The 19120-nt window shown below is 38.6% G+C and overlaps 4 protein-coding genes across 4 annotated transcripts; all 4 read right to left on the reverse strand.

Moving 5' to 3' along the window:
• Window positions 1-1400: 1400 nt before the first annotated feature.
• Window positions 1401-4860, reverse strand: rabl2 (RAB, member of RAS oncogene family-like 2). Its single transcript, XM_029522806.1, has 8 exons — window positions 4217-4860; window positions 4066-4095; window positions 3810-3889; window positions 3594-3673; window positions 3356-3467; window positions 3044-3141; window positions 2810-2893; window positions 1401-2665 (listed from the first exon to the last, which is right to left on the reverse strand). Exons 1-8 carry the CDS (start codon window positions 4321-4323, stop codon window positions 2585-2587), a joined length of 672 nt encoding a protein of 223 aa, XP_029378666.1. The 5' UTR covers window positions 4324-4860; the 3' UTR covers window positions 1401-2584.
• Window positions 4861-6147: 1287 nt separating this feature from the next.
• Window positions 6148-7431, reverse strand: cimap1b (ciliary microtubule associated protein 1B). The gene is made up of 6 exons (XM_029523573.1): window positions 7320-7431; window positions 7023-7226; window positions 6761-6862; window positions 6560-6681; window positions 6331-6471; window positions 6148-6240 (listed from the first exon to the last, which is right to left on the reverse strand). Exons 1-6 carry the CDS (start codon window positions 7429-7431, stop codon window positions 6148-6150), a joined length of 774 nt encoding a protein of 257 aa, XP_029379433.1.
• Window positions 7432-9066: 1635 nt separating this feature from the next.
• On the reverse strand, window positions 9067-13560 carry LOC115056885 (protein tyrosine phosphatase domain-containing protein 1). The gene is made up of 12 exons (XM_029523659.1): window positions 13370-13560; window positions 13186-13266; window positions 12908-13026; window positions 12497-12634; window positions 12122-12393; window positions 11733-12035; window positions 11365-11619; window positions 11169-11285; window positions 10972-11073; window positions 10001-10081; window positions 9802-9912; window positions 9067-9717 (listed from the first exon to the last, which is right to left on the reverse strand). The coding sequence occupies exons 1-12, from the start codon at window positions 13558-13560 to the stop codon at window positions 9595-9597; spliced, it is 1893 nt and encodes a 630-aa protein (XP_029379519.1). The 3' UTR covers window positions 9067-9594.
• Window positions 13561-14399: 839 nt separating this feature from the next.
• On the reverse strand, window positions 14400-18668 carry LOC115056329 (ADP-ribosylation factor 4-like). Its single transcript, XM_029522668.1, has 6 exons — window positions 18499-18668; window positions 17543-17623; window positions 17336-17445; window positions 16788-16859; window positions 16444-16569; window positions 14400-16318 (listed from the first exon to the last, which is right to left on the reverse strand). The coding sequence occupies exons 1-6, from the start codon at window positions 18563-18565 to the stop codon at window positions 16232-16234; spliced, it is 543 nt and encodes a 180-aa protein (XP_029378528.1). The 5' UTR covers window positions 18566-18668; the 3' UTR covers window positions 14400-16231.
• Between the last annotated feature and the right edge of the window lie 452 nt (window positions 18669-19120).

Raw genomic sequence — 19120 nt, forward strand, 5'->3', positions numbered from 1 at the left:
TTGGGGATATTTTCTTTTTGTTTGTTTGTTTTCAATTTGTGTGTATTTGTTTGAGAGAGAGGCGGCGACAATACACACATGACTGTGGGAGAGTGTATGGTTGATTTATAGGGTATACATCATTGGAGCTAGTCCACTATAGCCTTATTGTATTACCATCAGAGATTCCCGACAGTGGCTGTGTAACACAAACGCACGCACACACAGACACACACAATACATACACAGAAAAACAAAATTGCACATATACATTTTCGTCTTTTGCATCCTGGTTTTGTACTTTGAAAGATTGGACTGCCCTGCCCCAAGAGGGAGGGACAAGTGAGAAAGCGAGATTACCATGGGACACTGACAGAAACCATTGTAGAATTTTATACTGCAACACAAATTTAACCCACATTGTAACTGTGTAGGTTGGACTTACACAGTGTCACTGTTTTGTACAATCATTCCCAGATGGCATTTGCGCTCTTTACCCTCCACTCTGTCTGGCAGCACTCCTTTTTCCTTTTTCAGACCTTCAGTTTCTGAGTTTTGGATATGCTATATGAGGTGATCCAGTGTGGAACAAACAACACAAGGGAAAAATGTGCCAAAAAATAAATAACTTAACTGTATATTAGTCTTTGCTTTAGGACTATCTTAGTTACAGCATTCTTGAGCTGTTAGACTCAATATTATGGTGCCATCTCCTGGAAATCTTGAGAACTACAGACATTTGTTAGATCCTTCAGTATTTCCTCCAGGTGGAAATACAGTCATTATTATTTTGTAAAGAAACAAGGCTATACACATATATATGTATATATATATGCGTGTGTGTGTATGTATGTGTATGTATATATATATATATATTATATATACATATAATATATTATATATACATATAATATATGTATATAGCCTGTGTATATCTACCTGTGAGCTTTGCATCAACATTTGTATTTAAATTTTGAGACAAAGTATCACAACTGCTTGATTTTACTGTGATGAAGGTTATTTTCCAGCTTGGCTTACTGTTCCCCTATAAATACAACTAAACAAAACTCGAACAATGTGTACAGTCTGAACTCACACAGGCTGGCCTGGTTAGAAGAAACAATGCTAGAGTGAATACCTGGTTGGATTGTTGTGTAGGTTTACCACAAATACAGATGCAAAATAAGCAATGTGTAACACATTTACACATCATTAAATCAAATAAGTTCAGTGAAGGGTTATCTTTGTCTTATTTTCTAATCAACAAAGCACAATCTACATAGTGTAGGGGGAGCAGTGTAACCTTTTTAAGAACCCGCTGAGTTCCAGTCACCCACTGGAACCAGTGCTTTTATCATTAAAGGTTTTTTTTTTTCTTTCATTGTTGGTTTTCACCTTGTTTGCACTGTGAAGTTTAGAATGGTGGATGTATCACTGCAAAGTCTCAGCCTTGTCTTCCCCTTCTCAGCATTTGATTACCAGGAAAATGATTTACACCCTTGCCAGCAGCCTCTGGAAGCTTCTAGCAGAACCTCCATGTCACTTTATTAATACACAACAGCCAGAGTTAAAATAAAAGTTAACCAGAAGCTACCTAGTATTCATCATGCAGCAGCGTAAGGGTGACAGTGAAGGTTGAGGCAAGACCTGAGATGTTTCCCAGGATATCTCCACCACAGAGATATGTTTGTTACATTATGTAATAAATTTATAATTAAAACATGAGCTGTGTCAAATTATCATTCCTGCTAATTAGCAATATTAAAATTATCTTCCAGTGTGATTTATTGTGAGTAAATGCCACACAAAATGGTCCAAAATATAAATAGAAAACATACATTGTTTCTGTGTACATCACAGATGTAACTGACTTGCATGTTATCACCTTACCTACACTAAGTCTTCACAGATCTTCATAGCAACAGTCCTGCAAGGCCTGAAGGACAGTCAGTTGAGCAAGTTGGAATAAGACATGATCATTTGGTTACATGGTACATTAAGTTTCCATTTAAAGGGTGCCAAAAAACAGACTTTATATAATAAAACAAATGCAACAAAAGCAGCAGACAGAAACAGCTCCCTGCTAGCACCGTACATAACACCACAAACAAATATTGAGAACAGCAGCAAGTACAGTTCATAATTGTGCATTCTCTTTGCTTTGTGAGTTCATTTTCAATGCTTCACATTAGTTGACACAAAGTAATTGTTTTTATATACTTCAAGAAATATTATGCCTCATTGCGGGATATTACTTTTAAAATGGTCGATTTTAGACAAATATGAGCAACAATGCTATTACTGTAGCTAAATGAACCTGATAAACAACACAATTCCTAATTATTCCGTCTGATTTATGGCCAGTGTCATTGGATGGATGAAAGGCCACAACTTAATGAGAAGACTGCCATCCTCCAGTTGTAGGCTAGCAGAATTAAATGAACCGAAATTAAAGAGACAACATGGTTATTGATACTGTCAATCTCAGATGATATGACATTTTGACTAAATGAATCTAATCTATATTTTTATACAGCATCAGCTCCAAAAGAGCATAAATAATCCATGAGATGACAAGAAGGCTTGAAAAATCTGCAAAAATCTGTCAAACCAAATCAGGACTCTCTGCCTTCAATCCATCCTCATCTGTCTCTGAATGAATTTCATTTTTCTCCAGGTCAAAATTCTATAAGAAGAGTGACATAAAATGACATCAGTTACAAATACTTTAAGCCAAATAGATCTGTGTGTAATTATTACGTACTTCTGAATTACTTATGACTTTACTTATCAGTGATCAGGCTATGTTTTAATATTCAGGGAGGTATACCTCTAATTCTTGCATTACTTCATCCATGAAGTCGCTGGGGTTTTGCTTGTAGTCAACTGCTTTCTTGATCATCTCTCTGAACATCTGTTCCGAGCATTAAAAAATATGCAAAAGCAGAAGAAGTGGTGAACAAAATTTATGATGTTCAGCTGAATTATAGGCTGAATTAATTGGACACTTTTATAAAGGCAGCACTTGTGAAATTACAAAAATACATTGATTAAAAGTTCAAACCTTTACGACATTAGTCCCATCAGCTGCAGACACAAAGTAAAATGGGAGTCCTTGCTTCTTCCCAAAGTTAAAGCTTCTCTGTGTCACCTTCAAATCAGCTACAGACAAGACACAAACAAAAACATTTGTCCAACTTTGCAGTTCATGAATGTTTTAGATAAAATGATCAATGTTTGTAAAAGAACAATAAAAGGAAAATGAAAAGGCTTGTTCAGCTGTAACATTATAACATTGTTACATACATAACATCATTGTACATCATTGTAAGAACTAAGTAGTTATCATTATATGCAGTGTCAAAATCAGACCCACCATCAATTTTGTTGGCAACCACACAACAGGGTATCTCAGGTCGGTACTCTCGCAGCTCCTTATACCAGTTGGCCAAATTCTTGTATGTGATCTTCCTTTGAACATCGAAAACCTTAAAGAGAGAAATAGTATAGTCTTTATTCCTTTCATCACTGAGTACACAACTGCACTGTTAACAAATTAAATCCATGCAAGAAGTAGGAAAAGGCTGGCTAAGTCGTTGCTGAGTGTGTCTCACCATAATGCATGCATGTGCTTTGTGGTAGTATGACGGATGCATGCTTTGAAACCTCTCTTGACCAGCTGTGTCCCAGAAATCTGTGGATCAAAAACAGAAACCATCCCCACAAAAGCAATGAAAAGAACAATCCTGGCTGATGCTGCTGATTTAGGATTTTTAAATTATTTTCAGTTATCACTGAGGGCACGAGAAAAGGAAAGGCAAAATACATACCAACAGCTACTGTCTTGTTTCCTATAGTGGCTGTGTGTTTGTAGAGAGTCAGAGCATATGTTGACAACTGCTGGGGACGGCTGTACAAAGAGTTAAGGATCTCAACCTCTCAGAAGACATACTCTTCTCTGATGAGGAGGTATGGACTTAGGTTTAAACGAACAAGCATGTGCAGACATTAACTGGAATGCATTGAGAAGTTTTAAACAAATTTCACAGACATTTATTTTGAAAGTCTTGAGCTGCTAAAGGATAGTATTCATCCATGAGAAACCTTTCCATCAGCCTACAAAGGGACAGAGTATTGTCATGTTAAAGAGGACAACCAGTGATATTCAGAGGAAACGTAATAATATCACCAAAGAAACCAGTTCAAAGAGTCTGAAATTTTCAGCAAAAACACATACTTAGATTTTCCAACAGCGCTGTCGCCCAGACAGATGACCTTCACTTGTTCATCTGCATCGTATTTGTTCTGGTCCAGTTCAGGGATGCTGCCAACGTCGCTCGCCATTTTCCCTCTCTGTTTTGACTGTAGTGGCTGTATTAGCAGAGGGCTTTCTTGGTCGTATTTAGAACTTATTCACCTAAAAACTGAACTCTTAAAGGAGTCAGGCTTTTTTAGCCACATTGAGTGTTAGCTAGTTTTCCATCGGCTAGCCGACGCTACCATCGCGTAGTTCGACGTGTTATCGCTCATTTTGCTCGTTCGTTGTTGCGCACATTACAAAACTAAACTGTAGCTTAAATGGAGAATAGATTCGAAGTTATCTTTGGGCTCAATGTTCCCTTTTAAAGGATGTTTTGGGAGCGCTGGTCCGTTACCTGTGAGACATTCAAGGAGGCAGCTAGTGCTAACGGCTAACAGTAGGTTAGCACCGCTAACTGGATTAGCGTTTCTAGCAGGTGTTAGACCATACTTATCCAAATGCCTCCGACTGTCGTGTGTATATTATTGTTTGGCAACACGAATCTAATTTCGCCGGCTGTCCTCGCTGACTTCGGGACTCTGACGTTGAAAGTTTGCAGATGTTGCATTAAGTGGCCGACGGTTTCGTTACTATGCAACGAGGACGCCTGTAGGACCACTTCGGTCTCTGTCCGGCTGTCCTTGTATGTGCCTGTCGAAAATTATGACAGCTCAATTCAAAGTAATTATAAGTTATTGACGGGCCACAGATTTCTGGGCTCTGTATTCGGCACTGGGACACTGACTTTTGTAGATATTTATTATTCTTTAAAATAATAAGTAATCTGTGTAATTATATTAATGAATATCAAATTAGTTTACTACATGAAAAGTAGGCAGGCATTATCAGCACTGTGGTAGTTTAAGATGAGCAACAATATAATTTCCTGAATATTGATAGATTCTGATTTAAATTATTCATGTCGCTGCACCTACTCCTTTTGCCTTGCATCATAAGCATAAATGCCCTGAAAAATTAGCTGGAGTCAAGCAATTATCTGATTTTTTTTTTTTTTTTTTATGCATAATGGTGATTTTATGTGTCTCAAACTGACTTTTATTGTATTGTGTTGTTTTTTTTATCTTCCATCTAGAGATGTTATTCACTCTGATGCTATCACTTTCAATTGTTTGCTGTCCCTTGAAAATATAAACAATGAACACAATGTAATATTTATGTCTCAATAACCATGTCAGTGAGTGTATTTATCCATCTGTTACTCTAATGGCATACAATAACTTGGAGCCAATTTAATTGCAGTCTTGATGACAAAATATGATATCAAATATCTGTGAATTGATTTCATGAATGAAATCAGATTGTACAAATTAGCAGTTACAGTCCGAGCCATTCACTGACTTGCATGTCTTAATACTTCAGGTGTCCCCTCATAAACTGAAAAAAGTTGCATAAAGTTGTGTGAAGTTGCATCGTGAATATTTAATATATAGCCCACAACAGACCATGGAATATTATATCACAGATGAAGGAGGTTGTTCAACTGGAGGTCAGGTTTTAAAAATTGCAATTTACTGTTACTTACTGAGTATGTGAATTAAAAAAATTAATCAAAAATAAATATCTCTACTCAACTAGAGAATAACTGAGTTGAAAAATGAAAGTGATTTGAACATGCAGTTTGAAAATCGAGTAACAGGAATACAGATATCAGACATGTGCCCTGTATGAAATCATTTTAATTCAGTGTAATTTACTTGAAATACTGATTTGGTCATAAAGCTGAGAAAGTGACACATACCAATATAACACAGTCTCTAACTATGGCAATAAAATACAATCTTGGTGATTCTGAACGGTTCGCTTTTTTTTTTTTTACTTTATTTCATACAGATGTGTGAATTGTGGCATTATTCTGTCATATTAACAAAGAGTGGTGTGATGTATTCGGAGTGACGCAGTCCAAAGGAGAAGCTTGGAGCTTTTGCTTTTGTGCTGGTCACCTAGGAGTAGAAATTTTACAGTAAATTAATAAAATACAGGCAATTTTGGACTTGTATGATGATTATGTACGGCATCATGGACTTTCTTACATTCTCAGGATAGTGTGCGCCAGGTCCTGGTTTCTTTGTGGTTTCACCAGGAGCAAAGTTGCGGCCAGTCATGCTGTACTGTGGAGGTTTTTGCCTGTAAGTACAAGGGTCCACAACTTTGTAGGCAGCAGGGCCGGGAGTCTGCCGGTGGAAATAAAAATAGAGACCAGGATGTTTTATATAATAGTTTTTTAAGAAAATTTCATGAATGATCCTTGATTGTATGTACCTTCTTCAGATCCTCATGGAAGGTTCCATTTTTGCTGCGGGCACAGAGAGAGTAGTTGGGAGCAGCAGATGTGATCACAGTGTTGGGTCCCAGCACAGGAGGTAGATTGTATGAGGCAGGACCTGCAGAATTTCAGGTTATATTCTTTGGGCCATGAAAACCACAGATCAGTTCAAGCTGATACAAAATGGCAACGATTACCTGGCGTTTGGTTGGTGCTCATGTGTTTGCTCCTCCCAGACATAGAGTAAGCAGGAGCAGAGCGGAAGACTGACTTTCCTGCACTCTCTGGAGAATAGTGGCCTGTAGGACCAAACAGAGTTACATAAAGACAACAGGCAAACTCAACAATAGTATCAGAACAAAACCTTCATGTTATCATCTTTGGATGCGTAGTTTGCATGAATCTGTTTTTTGTTTGCTTTTAAGAAATGTTTGTAATGTCTGTGAGGTTTTTGCTGACCAGGTCCAGGGGCCTGGAACAATCGTGGTTCCTTTGGGCGGCTGTGGAGTGAAAATGCAGGAGTGCCGTCATGGCCGACTCTGGTAATGTTTGATGGGACGAGATATCTTGGTCCCGGGGAGCAATCAGAACTGATCTGTTTATGAACTTTCCCTAAGCTGAACTGTGGTGCTTTGTATTTAGTAGGGTCGTGCTTATTGATACCTTTATCGAAGGAAACAAAGGCAGACAAAGTTAGTAATAATGCTGATAAGGGCGCTAATGGTGAAAAAGGGTGAATGGCTATGTTGGCTGTACCTGTGAGCCCAGGCAGTGCATACTTGGGTCCTGGGCTACCATAAAGAGCAGCTATGGGCCCCCTTGGCTTGTGGGGCCTCCAGGTCCCAACCCAAGGTTCTGCACTTCCCATTGGCCTGACACAGAGAGACAGATGGAGATTGAAAAATCTAGTTCCAGGCAATCAGCTGGATGGATTTATCAATCAGCCTTATAAATCATTTTAGCATGTTATGAAATTGAAACTGTAATATAACTGTAGTCAAATCACCAGCAGGCATGTCTGCGTGAAGTATTTTAGGGTGTAGGTGGGTGAATATTTCCTGTGATTCTGTTCAAACACCTGGTATGCCTCTATATAAGAGGGTGTTAAAGAAAACAGCTGCTGCTAAATATTTTATATTGAGCCCTGAAGCTGGTACTCCTTACTGTTTCTGATATAACAGAAATGCATCATTTAAACTTGCTACACCAGTGACTTCTCATCTCATCACCAGGAACAGCCATATTGCCACCCATTCCCAGCAGTAGTTTTTGAACAATAACAGTAATTATAATAATAACAATAATAGACATTGCTGATTTTTATGCCAATCTTTGTCACATTAAAATCTTTCTCTGTTTAAGTTCAAAAGAGCAGACCAAGTTATTGGATTGTTAATCATTCCACTGGCCAATTTTTCAGTGGTATTTTATTTATCTTGTTACACCGCAGTGAAAATTACAACAGTTAATTTAGACCATTTAGTGAACTCATTATACTACAGGCAAGGTATTATTTCCTGATATAAATACTTAGTAGGTAATCTAAAGGTAAAGTAAAGCCAGCACATCCAGTGTCATACACCCAGTTACATGTCACAAGACTGCTAAAGGTCAACAAAGCACATACAAACTTGTGAAATGAGTCACTGTTTTCAGCTTAGTTCATTCTACCGTCCATACACAGAAAAATGACTTTACCTTATAGAAAAGTCAATCCCGTGGTGAGTGTCCCTTTATGGCAGGTTTTATCCCCAGAACTGAGCATGTGCACTGAACCCAAACACAGATTGTTTAGTAGTTGTCAACTTCACTATGACAACGTTGCCATGGAGACGACTGTGTGTATGAATATGTGTGCATTTCTGTCTGCGAACAGTGTAGAAAGGTGAACATATAAAATACAACGTGGAGAAGGCGTAAATAATTAATTTAATGTAGAAGGCTGTAACAGTTGTGGTTGTACAAAGGGACAGTATTTTACACAAACAAAATCAAACATGAGTGTCCTGAATTCTAATTTGAGGGTTTGTTTTTTTTTCTAAGTTTATCAAGGCCCAGAGGCCCCACTTTTCTTTTCCTTTCTTTTTTAAAATTATAACCTGGTGTATTATGGCCTAAAAAATACATTCACGTTCAAATATCAGATGTTAGATCTGAGGGTCTTAGTCCACAGTAATTAGGCAAGACTGACTGCAGAATAAACAAGAAATACTGTATATGAATATAGAAACAAATGATCTGCAAAGAAAACTTTGCATCTGATAGAAATGTTCAGTTCATATGGTGCGAGTGTTTTAATGTGAAAACCTGAACAACTAGAATGACATGCCCATGGCTGTTTAAACAAGACAACCAGCAAAGTGCCAGGAGATAAATTCACACCTCTCTGAATAATAGATTTGAATAATGGCCTGAACATTATTTTGCTAAGCATGATGATATAAAAATGAAATTGAGTTTTAACCTTTTGGATATACAACGTCATCACTACATGATTTTATCTATCAGTAATTTTTCATTGAAATTGGGACATATACTGCTGTATGAATTCAATTCAGTCGTATTCAATTCAAAATGCGTTGTGAGGTCATAATGACTTTGAATTTTGACCACCAAACTCTGTTTTTCATTCCTGAGTCCAATGAAGTGCAAATGAGTGTTTGTATATTTCACATGTTTTGCCTTCTCACAGCATCCATGTGCTCTCTTGATAGCAGGAAAAGCACAGGTCTTACTGTTAACGTTGATGCTGGCCTTGCTCTGTTCAAGTGACCCAGTAGGTCGTGACAGTTGAACAGTGAGCTTGAGGGAAAAACACCAGCAACCTGAAAATGAAGCAGGTAAATTGAATTTGCTGTTACACCTCTGCCTTTACCGCTGTCAAGAGGTTAATCATAAAATTGCACTTATAGAGTTTTCACACAATGAGATGCCCTGGAGGAAACACAAATCATGATTATCATCTTTTCTTCTGTTTTTTTTATGTGTTAATGAAAACTGCTGTGAGTTATTTTAGTGCGGATTCTTCTCTTCAAAGAGGAGCATTGGTGCTACGGGCTCTCATGAAGTTTCTGTGGTTGTGGGAGGTTTCCCTCAAACTGGACTTCAGGAGCTTCATCAAAGTTGCAAAGTTTTCCATGTCCTCTTGGGGACGCTATTGATTAAACAAGACAAAAGGGCAATCATTCCACTCATCTTTACAGCCTAATATTAAATGGTTGGAATAGCATACCATTACCCTTGTTAGCGCTCGAATCAGTCGTTGCAGCACTGCATCCTCCCTGTGTGGACAAAGGCTCGTCACTGTACTCACACAGCTCAGTAGACAGTAGATGGTGTGTCTCTGTGGCTGAATAACAGAAAAAATATTTTAAATCTTTATTTCTGACTGCCATTTTGTTGTATAAAGACTGAACGCCTTGCGTCTGTTTCCTCACCTTTTTGAGGACATCAAGAGGCTTCCTGTTTTTTGCGCCAATACACAACCTGACTACATCCTCTGGACTCAGAACAGGCTCCTAGATTAGGTTGCATGAATATTAAGAGAGGAATGAATATAACATGCGATGGTAAGTGCATACTGAAATTAAGACTATCAACAAATATTTTTGGATTGTCTGCAACACCGGGGCCACTCTGATATTTGCAAATGTCCCTGTTTTACCAATGGTTAGCAAAATGCCTCATGTTGGAGTTTCCTCATGTGTCATTAAGTGATTCGGTTCTGTAAAAGGATGTTTACAGTATTTCTCAATAGTTGAATGGAAGGTAGAGCAACGCCACTGGCCGCTGCTAAACTTAAAAAGACTATCAGGGATTTGCATATAAACAAATATATAAAACAAAGAAAAGTCAATGGGGCCACTACAGTACAGCAAATAAATAAATAGTTTCTCACCCACTGTAATGCCAGGGGGGTTTAAATTTAAAATGGTTACAGGAATTACTGAGTTTCTAATAAGACATAATGAAATAGCAGTAGCAACTGAAAGAGGTGCTTCACGCTAAAGCAGCCTCAGTTACAAATTAGTTCTACATGTCAAAAAGGTGGAATTAGAAATAAAGGCCTACCTGTGTCCTCAGGCACACACCGGGAAATACTGCAAACAATTCAATGCACTTTTTGTCTTGTGGTTATTTCATTTGTGCTTTTGAATTAATGCTTTTAAATGCAGCATAACAGTGTTGCGCAGCATCTTTAAAACTCTTTCTGTCTGACAAAATTGTGAAATTGTGGTGATGATTTCTCCTTTCTTTCTCAGTTCTGCTGTATATGTGAGTGCAGCGAGGAGAGAAGAACATGCAGCCCAGCCATGTTTGAGGTATTGAAGACACACTGTCATTACATGGTAGTTCTTGGACAAAGTGGGATTACTGACATTGTAGCCTCTTGTTTGATGTCACTGACCCTTAACTTCTCCAGCCAGGTCCACAAGAGACAGCTGAGAACATGAGGATCCGACTCAGTGACAATCAGGGCCCATCCACAGTCACTACTGTTTAGCTCCTCCTGTTGAAAAGAAGAGTGAAGTCAATCTTACAGGTCAAAATCTCCTTTGTACGTCCTGCTGTAATAGGAAATTTGCAACAGTGTTTTCTTTTTACCTGTAAAAGCGCTGACCTTTGCAGGATGGTTTCTCCCGGAGGACCTTGCTCTGCCATCGCCTTGCCAACAGCACGAGCCACTGAGGTCGAGCCCGGATTATGCTGATGCCTGGACAACTTCATGTGACAGAGATAGCAAAGATGTTGTGCTTTCTTATTTTCTGAAGCTTTTTTACACAGTATGGATTGTGGTTACCTCGACGTTGGAGCTGTATTTGGGAAGTGTACATTTTGCCGTGCATTTCAACCTCTTATCACGGTTGTTGTTTGATTTCATTCTGGAAACTGTGATGTTGAGTGTATAGGGCTCTTTTTTGGAGGTCTGGTGAACTGGTGAAAGTGTGGCAACGGCTGGATTAACTGGTCCCAGATCATGTCGTATCAGATCCTCCATGCACCAGTTTCTCTCAGTCCCAAGTGCTGGGTTCTGGTGTGGACTAAGCTCCAGATCCTTCAGGACAGAAAGTATGAAACATGGGGAAAAGCCTCAATGATCAGTCGGACTTTAAAGAACACATTCAGATGATTAATTGTTGTAATTCCTGGCGCATAGAGAAAATTTACCTCATTTACTGTAATCTTGCTAAGATCAGAATCACTGTAGCTACGTTTGTCCAGCAGGATATCTCTCTTCCTCTCCAAGAATCCTAGAGGTTCATCCCAGGAGGACACAGAGCCTGAGCCCACCCATGAGCCCTTATGACCATCCCTCAACAAGGGCAAGTACTGTTTGGCCACCAGCGTCTCCCTCACAGTCCTGCTCAGGGTCCTCAGAGCTGATCTTTTTTCCAGCTCGGCATGGATCTCTGGAGGAGCAGGGAGACTCAGGGCTAAGCAGGAAATTCGCACACAGAGAAGGTAGACCACCTGAGGAGAGGCCATCAGACAGATGGAAGTGGAGAACTCAATTCAGCCATAGCCATGATAATATAATGTAATGATGAAGCCCTCACCTTTGGTGTTTGTCTGAGGACGCGTGCCTCCTGGCCATGTAGCAATAATGCCTGTCGGTTTAGGTAGTGCTGCAGGGTGAAAGGGGCTCCATGTCGCAGACTGAGGTCTGGGTACTGGATCAGCTGCGTGCTAAGCAAGCGGGCAAAGTCAAACACCTGACTGATCTGTGACCGGGTTTGGATAGAGCGAGGGCGTTTAATCCGTACATAATGGATGGCCTCACTTGGGCTAATGCGCAGGGTATAGATCAAGTAACAGGCTATCAGGACACCTGTTGATCAACGCAAACAGTGAGTACACAAAAGAGCATTAAATATAGACAAGCTGCCAAACAGTATTAACTTTAGGAATAGATAAAGTTTGGTTGTTCCTACCCGTCCTGCCCAGGCCTGCATGGCAGTGCACAGCCACTCTTCCTTCCCTCACTGCAAACGCCAAAACTTTCACCCCATCAATTATACCAACAAGAGAGGACACACCAAAATCTGGCATCCCAAAGTTGTAAAAGTAAACTGCAAATAAACAGTTACACACACATTAATGCAGATAGGTGTTTTGTGTCAATTCCTATGGATTAACCTGTATTTGTGGAAACATAACAAACAGTGAAACCCATTTATATTGACACTCTAACTGATTCTGTTCATGCACAGCAACATCATTGTGACAGTCAGTATATGCTTTATAATGTTGAGGAGGAATTGTTTCATCAGCAGATTGACAAAAATTACAAAAATAATCAATTCTAACTTCAATATCGCAGATTTGGAGTATCAAGAACTCACTGTCATTGTCCATGAATGTCTTTGGAGAGTAAGTAAAGCCACTTTCATGGTCTATGGGAGGTCCACAGTGAGCGTGCTCCCCAGGGAGCTGCATGTTGATTATGGATTTAATGTTCAGCCTGGAAAAAAGTCGAAAATAATAAAATGGACAGGTGAATCTAGTGCTTTAGTTGTAATTAAAGTCTTACATCTCCTAGTGCATGTACTATTGAACAAATGGCACAGACACACAAGAAAACAAAACAGACACAGCAGGAATAGTTATGAACAGTAATTACCTATGAAACTGATTGATGATGTTGTACTTCTCAATTAAATGACTGGATGGTCGTGCCATGGCAATTATGTCACCTGTCACCCTGGGAGACAAATAAGTTCAAGATCATTAAAGTTGTACTTGGCCTTTTCAGTTAAATCATAAAACAAAATAACATTAATAAGACTGTAGCTCAAGAGTCTCACCAGGAGGAAAAAAGGCCTCGAATAACCTGCTGGTTCAACTTCCAACACTCTGGTCCTTCATAGCGACAGTCGACTCCTCCACAGGCCAGCAGACAGAGGAGTCTTGGTGGGATTGCCTTCACCAGGTTCTCTCTGGCCTGGGAATAGGAAGGCTGGGGTAGTGGTATGTGTGGGGTCATAGTCGGCATCATCCTGCAGGTGAAGAAACCCCCAAAACCAGCCAGAACTGTAGATATGAAGGATTATACCCAAACTGGGCCAAGCTGCCTTATTTGCGTGTTACAATGAACCAGGTATTGTCCAATAGACAGAGATAAATCATGTTAAACCGACAGTTTTGATACTTTTATAATATTATATAACATCAAAAAAGTGAATAAAATAAATGACTTTCAAAAACTTACCTTTCTCTCATTTGTTGCAGTTATAAATCCCATGCATGCGGGAAAGTGAAGGAAGGAGGTGTTGAAACACCTGCTGCTCACAGATACACACACAAACTGTGCTGACCCAGCTCTGCTAAGCCTGATTAGCTGTCATAAACACATTAGAACAGACATTCACATATCATAGCAAGCCAATTATATAATGCTGATACCTTCACCTGAAAACACTCCCTAATTACCTAAGCTTCATTTTACTATATAAAAATATTGTTGGTCTTACTACTGTTAATAAACACTGATAAGGTTTGTGTCTACACTGAAAGAACATCCATGTTTGTTCATGTATTGTCGTCTCATATCAATACAAACCTGTTAATTTAGCAGACTTAAACACTGGAGTTGAAATTCAACTTAAATACAAAGAATTTTAAATTTTTCACTTCTTAACATATTTTTGTACAAATACTTTTTCTGAATAACCAGGTGTGATCTTCTTATCATGCACCAATTACGAAAAGGATACTCAGAGGACATATTCTTTGCTTATGCAGTCTTAACATGAAGTGTTATTTGTTGTGTCATTATGGAGTCAAAAAATTATGTCAAGGTTAAATAAGCAGATTTTACAACAGGCATGGCTTTTGTACAATTTCCTTTGGTCATTTATTCATTTTTTCACCCTATCTAAATACAGAGGCCATGAGGATGTTATTCTGAATATCTGTATGCATGCAAGTCTGGTTCTAAACTTGGTGGAATAGATCAGAGTAATTTACACCATCCTCTATATTAGAAAAAGATAGGTAAAATGTGTAAGACATGGTAGGCATTGTTGTGGTTTGTAATCAAGTGTCATTTAACAGATTGATTGGTAGTTGCAGATTAAAAAAAACTTCCTCTTATCAGTCAGTTCCTGATAGAAGGGCAAGCTAAGTGTTTTAGTAAGTTATTGTGAAACAGAATGTCAAAATCCAAAAAGTGTTTTCCTTATATAAATGTATGAATCAGAAAATGTACAATGTACAATAATAACATGAATATTTCAAAGTTTTAAGTCTATGTAAGATGACAAAGGTCATTCTGAATAAACAGTAGAGTCCAAAACAAGCTTTTCTTTTTCCTTTCTTTTTTTCAAACACTGGATTTATTCAGAGCTTTTTGTAAAATATCTTAGCTAACAGTTTCAAGAGTGGGAGCTTCAACATCCGCAAGCATAGGTTGGAATGTATACCCAAATAAATGAATGGGCAGGTATGTTTTTATGTTTTAAAAGGGGCAGCGTATAGTACATAATTTATCATCACACAACAACCCTGAACTAAAAGCAATTCCCCCCAGAAGAAAAAAAACAAAAACAAACATAAAACATGCTACTACTCAGTTGCATTGACATTGTGTCTATGTCAACACTGGAAAAGACATTTCCTTCCTTCTTTTAAGTAAAAGAAAAAAAAAAAGATTTAAGTTTACAGAGGATAGAACAAGTGAAACTTTAATTGAATGATTTCCATGTAAAAGGAGAGAAAAAAAAATCAAGGGCAAATTCACAAATTTTCAAACAAAATCCTTGTTGCTAATAAAGTCAAGATGTAAGAAAGCAATTTACGCTGAAAACAGTGTGGTTTGATGTAGCACACCAAACATTACTGCATAAAAGGAAGTTGCATTGCATTATTTTGTCTTTCAGAAGCAAAAACGTCACAAATGCATCTTAAGAGGGAGCATGACCTAGGAATGAGATAAGGAAGTGATTAAGATTTATGTAAAGGAGGACCAGAGGGCACATCTTCCTTTTTGGGCCAATTTACTGGGAAACTAAGTGGTTCAACAAGGAAAATCTATCTGTGAAATCACTGCAATCCCCGCTGGTCTCATTCTGTGGGCTACACACCTTTGGAGAAAGGATTTGGCATAAGATTATGGATATAGCAGTGAGGAGTAAAGAGTCAGATCTGCAAGTGTGTCAAATATCCACGAAGGGTTATAAAGATGGGCAGCTTGCAGCATCCTTCAAGTTGTCCCTCCCCAAAACTCTTGGGTTACATCATCATATCTTCCAACCTAGGCTTGAATATTAAAAAATAACATAAGTGGTTGATTACTGCAATTGTTGCCTTGACAGAAGCTGAGGTACCGAGTGGACAAACAACTCTTGTATTGATTGTTTGCATGACTTCCCTAATAGGTAATTTGCTCCTTGTGCAGCTGAACTACGTTTTGATGTTATGTAAGAGTCTGTGAAAAGAGTACAGAGAAAAGTAATGACTATGTCAAGATAAAATACAGAAATAGTATTGATAACAAAACAAGAACAGATAGTAAAATTTCCCAAAGATGATTACATTGTCCACCAGCTGTGTCCTTTTTTTGAACATCCCTGCTGGAAGACCAAATGCTTCTGAATTGAATGTCTGTGCCTTCTCTCCTGTCCTGTGGTGTTCAGTCTCTCTCACTCATCTTTCCATCCGACCCTTTATTAGTTCTTGGAAAGCTCTTTGGATAGCCAGTCAAGTCCTTCATAGAGCCCAGTGCCCTGGGTGGCACAGGTTGACTCAATGTGCCACTGTGGGGTCAGAGATTAGATGGTTTAAGTTAGGAGAAGGCATGAATGAATGCAGCTTCATACATGCTTACAGGTTTACTCTTTACTGCAGGAGTACGGACCATGTTCATATTCAGATTACTTACAGTTTTGTTGCGGAGGGCATGTAGGCCAAGTTTGTCTGTGAGTTCACTAACTGATAAGGCATTGGGAAGATCCTGTTTGTTAGCGAACACCAGCAAAACAGCATCTTTCAGTTCGTCCTCCAGCAACTAGAAGGGCAGAAATATAGATTAGGACATCAGCCTAGCTTCATATTAGGGCCAAAAGATGAAAAGAGATCAAAGAGAAAGATTCAAAATGTACTTTTTTCCCCCCGTGGACAGGTTATTATGCAAAACCTGTCCACATATAACTCTATACATTTCTCTAAGACATGAACAGACAGATGAAGGTTTCAAGATAGCACTTAGCAATTATAAATACATACCATCTTTGAGAGCTCTTCTGCCGACTCTGCAACTCTTTCTCTGTCATTGCTGTCCACTACAAAGATGAGCCCCTAGATGTGAAAACCAGTGAAGACATTAGATTTTATTATTTACATTTGAATAATAAAATTACTGTACAGATCGTAAACTACTATTGATTACTGTAAGTTATAAATATTTAAATAGTTTTAGAGCTCATACATAAAATTCTGGTTTGAAGAATTGCATTTTAACAATGTTAGCTAAAAAATAAATAATGTGCTGATCTGTAGTAAAGCAAAAACTTTTATTTATTTATTTTCATTGTTATTGTTGACATTATATGTGTCAACTTTAAAGCTCATAAACATATTGGTCTTCTTACAAGAGTCAATGGCTGCTTTGAAACCATTCCAGTCTAGTGCAAGTGGTTATTTCGGTACAATATATGGGTTAGTGATTTCTGGTTCATCAAAGTTATTTAATTATATTTTACCGAAACAGCTTTACTTGTCAGAAGTATTTGAGGGCTAGGTACAACTATGGACTCTCACATTCACACTCATACCTGTGTGTTCTGGAAATAATGTCTCCAGAGGGGTCTGATCTTGTCCTGGCCACCCACATCCCACACAGTGAAACTGATATTTTTATATTCTACTGTCTCCACATTGAAGCCTTGGTGGTAGACAAAAAGGAGGAGAGTTTAAAAAACACATTAATATTAATTTTTGGGACCCATCAAACTATGAAAAGGGCACAAAAAAACTCTTACCAATTGTTGGGATTGTGGTCACAATTTCACCTAGCTTCAGTTTGTACAGGATGGTTGTTTTTCCGGCAGCATCCAAGCCAACTGCAGGGAATGAAGTGTGGTTAAATCAACATTTGCTTCGCATCAGGAGAGGACAGAGGTAGTGATAACAGCATGCTCTACATTGTGTTACAAAACCTTTTCCTATAGATCCAATCATCAAACCGCTGACGACACGCGACTTCCCCATTTTCATAAAATTATCGATTTACTGACAGACCAACCTTAAAGGATTGAACGCGGTCTTTGTAGGGATGATGTTTTTACTTCATCCAGTACATATCACTCCCTTTCGGACCGGAAACAGAATTGAAAGCCAACCCAGTAACATTTCGCCATCTAACGTCATAAGAAACTGATTACACAACGTCGTGTTACAAGATTCAAGCCGGTGCAATAACAAGTGAAATGAATTCATGTGTTAAAGTCAATGAGCTCCTAATACGCCTTAATGTCAATAGATTCTTCCCAACAAAGTTGGTGATAGGAAGTTGAAAAGGAATTTATCAGCAAAGGGCACTTTTGGCAGCACCATAAAAAATACCTTTCTGAATAAAACACTTTATCGTAGTTATAAATACTTTATATAATTCAAAATTACAGCCGTTTTTGGGTTACAGTAGCCGACGGCAGGCTTCATTGCCAAACTCCCTTTAAAAAAAACACCCGAAAACCTACAAAATGACGCTTGGCTCTAAAACCACAGTTAGTTTCTGTATACATACACAAAAACCTGTTCATTTAATGGGTGTTAGTTGCGCTTTTGTTCGGCTTTCCTCCCAATGTTGCCCTTAAAAGTTTGGGGAAAGCAGAGCCATTAAAAGCGAACCGAGGACTAGCTAACAGCCCGTCCGGCTACAGCTAAAGCTAAGACCCGCTGCGTTTCCTACTGTTAGCCAAACAAAGCTGTCACTCACCCATCAAAATCCTCATCTGTTTTTTACCAAAGAGCCGTCCGAAGATCGACGAGATGGTGAGCCCCATGATGAGCCGAGGGTGTCCGAATGTGAGGGGATAGGAGTGATTTTAGCCCCAGCTGAGGTAAACTGAGATGATTTCACTCCGTCGCTCTGATTCAACTGCCACGTCCGGGCCAACGTGGAATTCAAGACGTCATCAGTTTGAATCAACTTTATCAACATGGACAACAAAGAACCGATGACATTCTCCGGTGTCTTTTTCTTATTGTTGGTCTCATGTTTCACACACATTTAGACTAGTCTTTTCTTTCGATATATTCTGCATCGTTACTCTTTTTTATGAGGCATACTTAAAGGAGAGACATATTACATATTTTCATCCTCCGATATTAAATGTAAAGTCAATTCCTGCCACTAGATGTCTCTGTAATACAAACGTTTGTCAATGAGAGAGTGTTGTGAATGACTCCAACAGGCAAATCAAATTAAAATGTATTCCTAAAGTATCAAATCATACCAAAGTTACTTCAAGGCACTTTACACATCGAGCAGGAATAGACCAAACTTCTGATTGAATTATTTAAAAGGATTCAAGAAATCAACTGGAACTGCACTCCAT

The sequence above is a fragment of the Echeneis naucrates genome, chromosome 16, assembly GCF_900963305.1.
Source record: "Echeneis naucrates chromosome 16, fEcheNa1.1, whole genome shotgun sequence".
NCBI lineage: Eukaryota > Metazoa > Chordata > Actinopteri > Carangiformes > Echeneidae > Echeneis > Echeneis naucrates.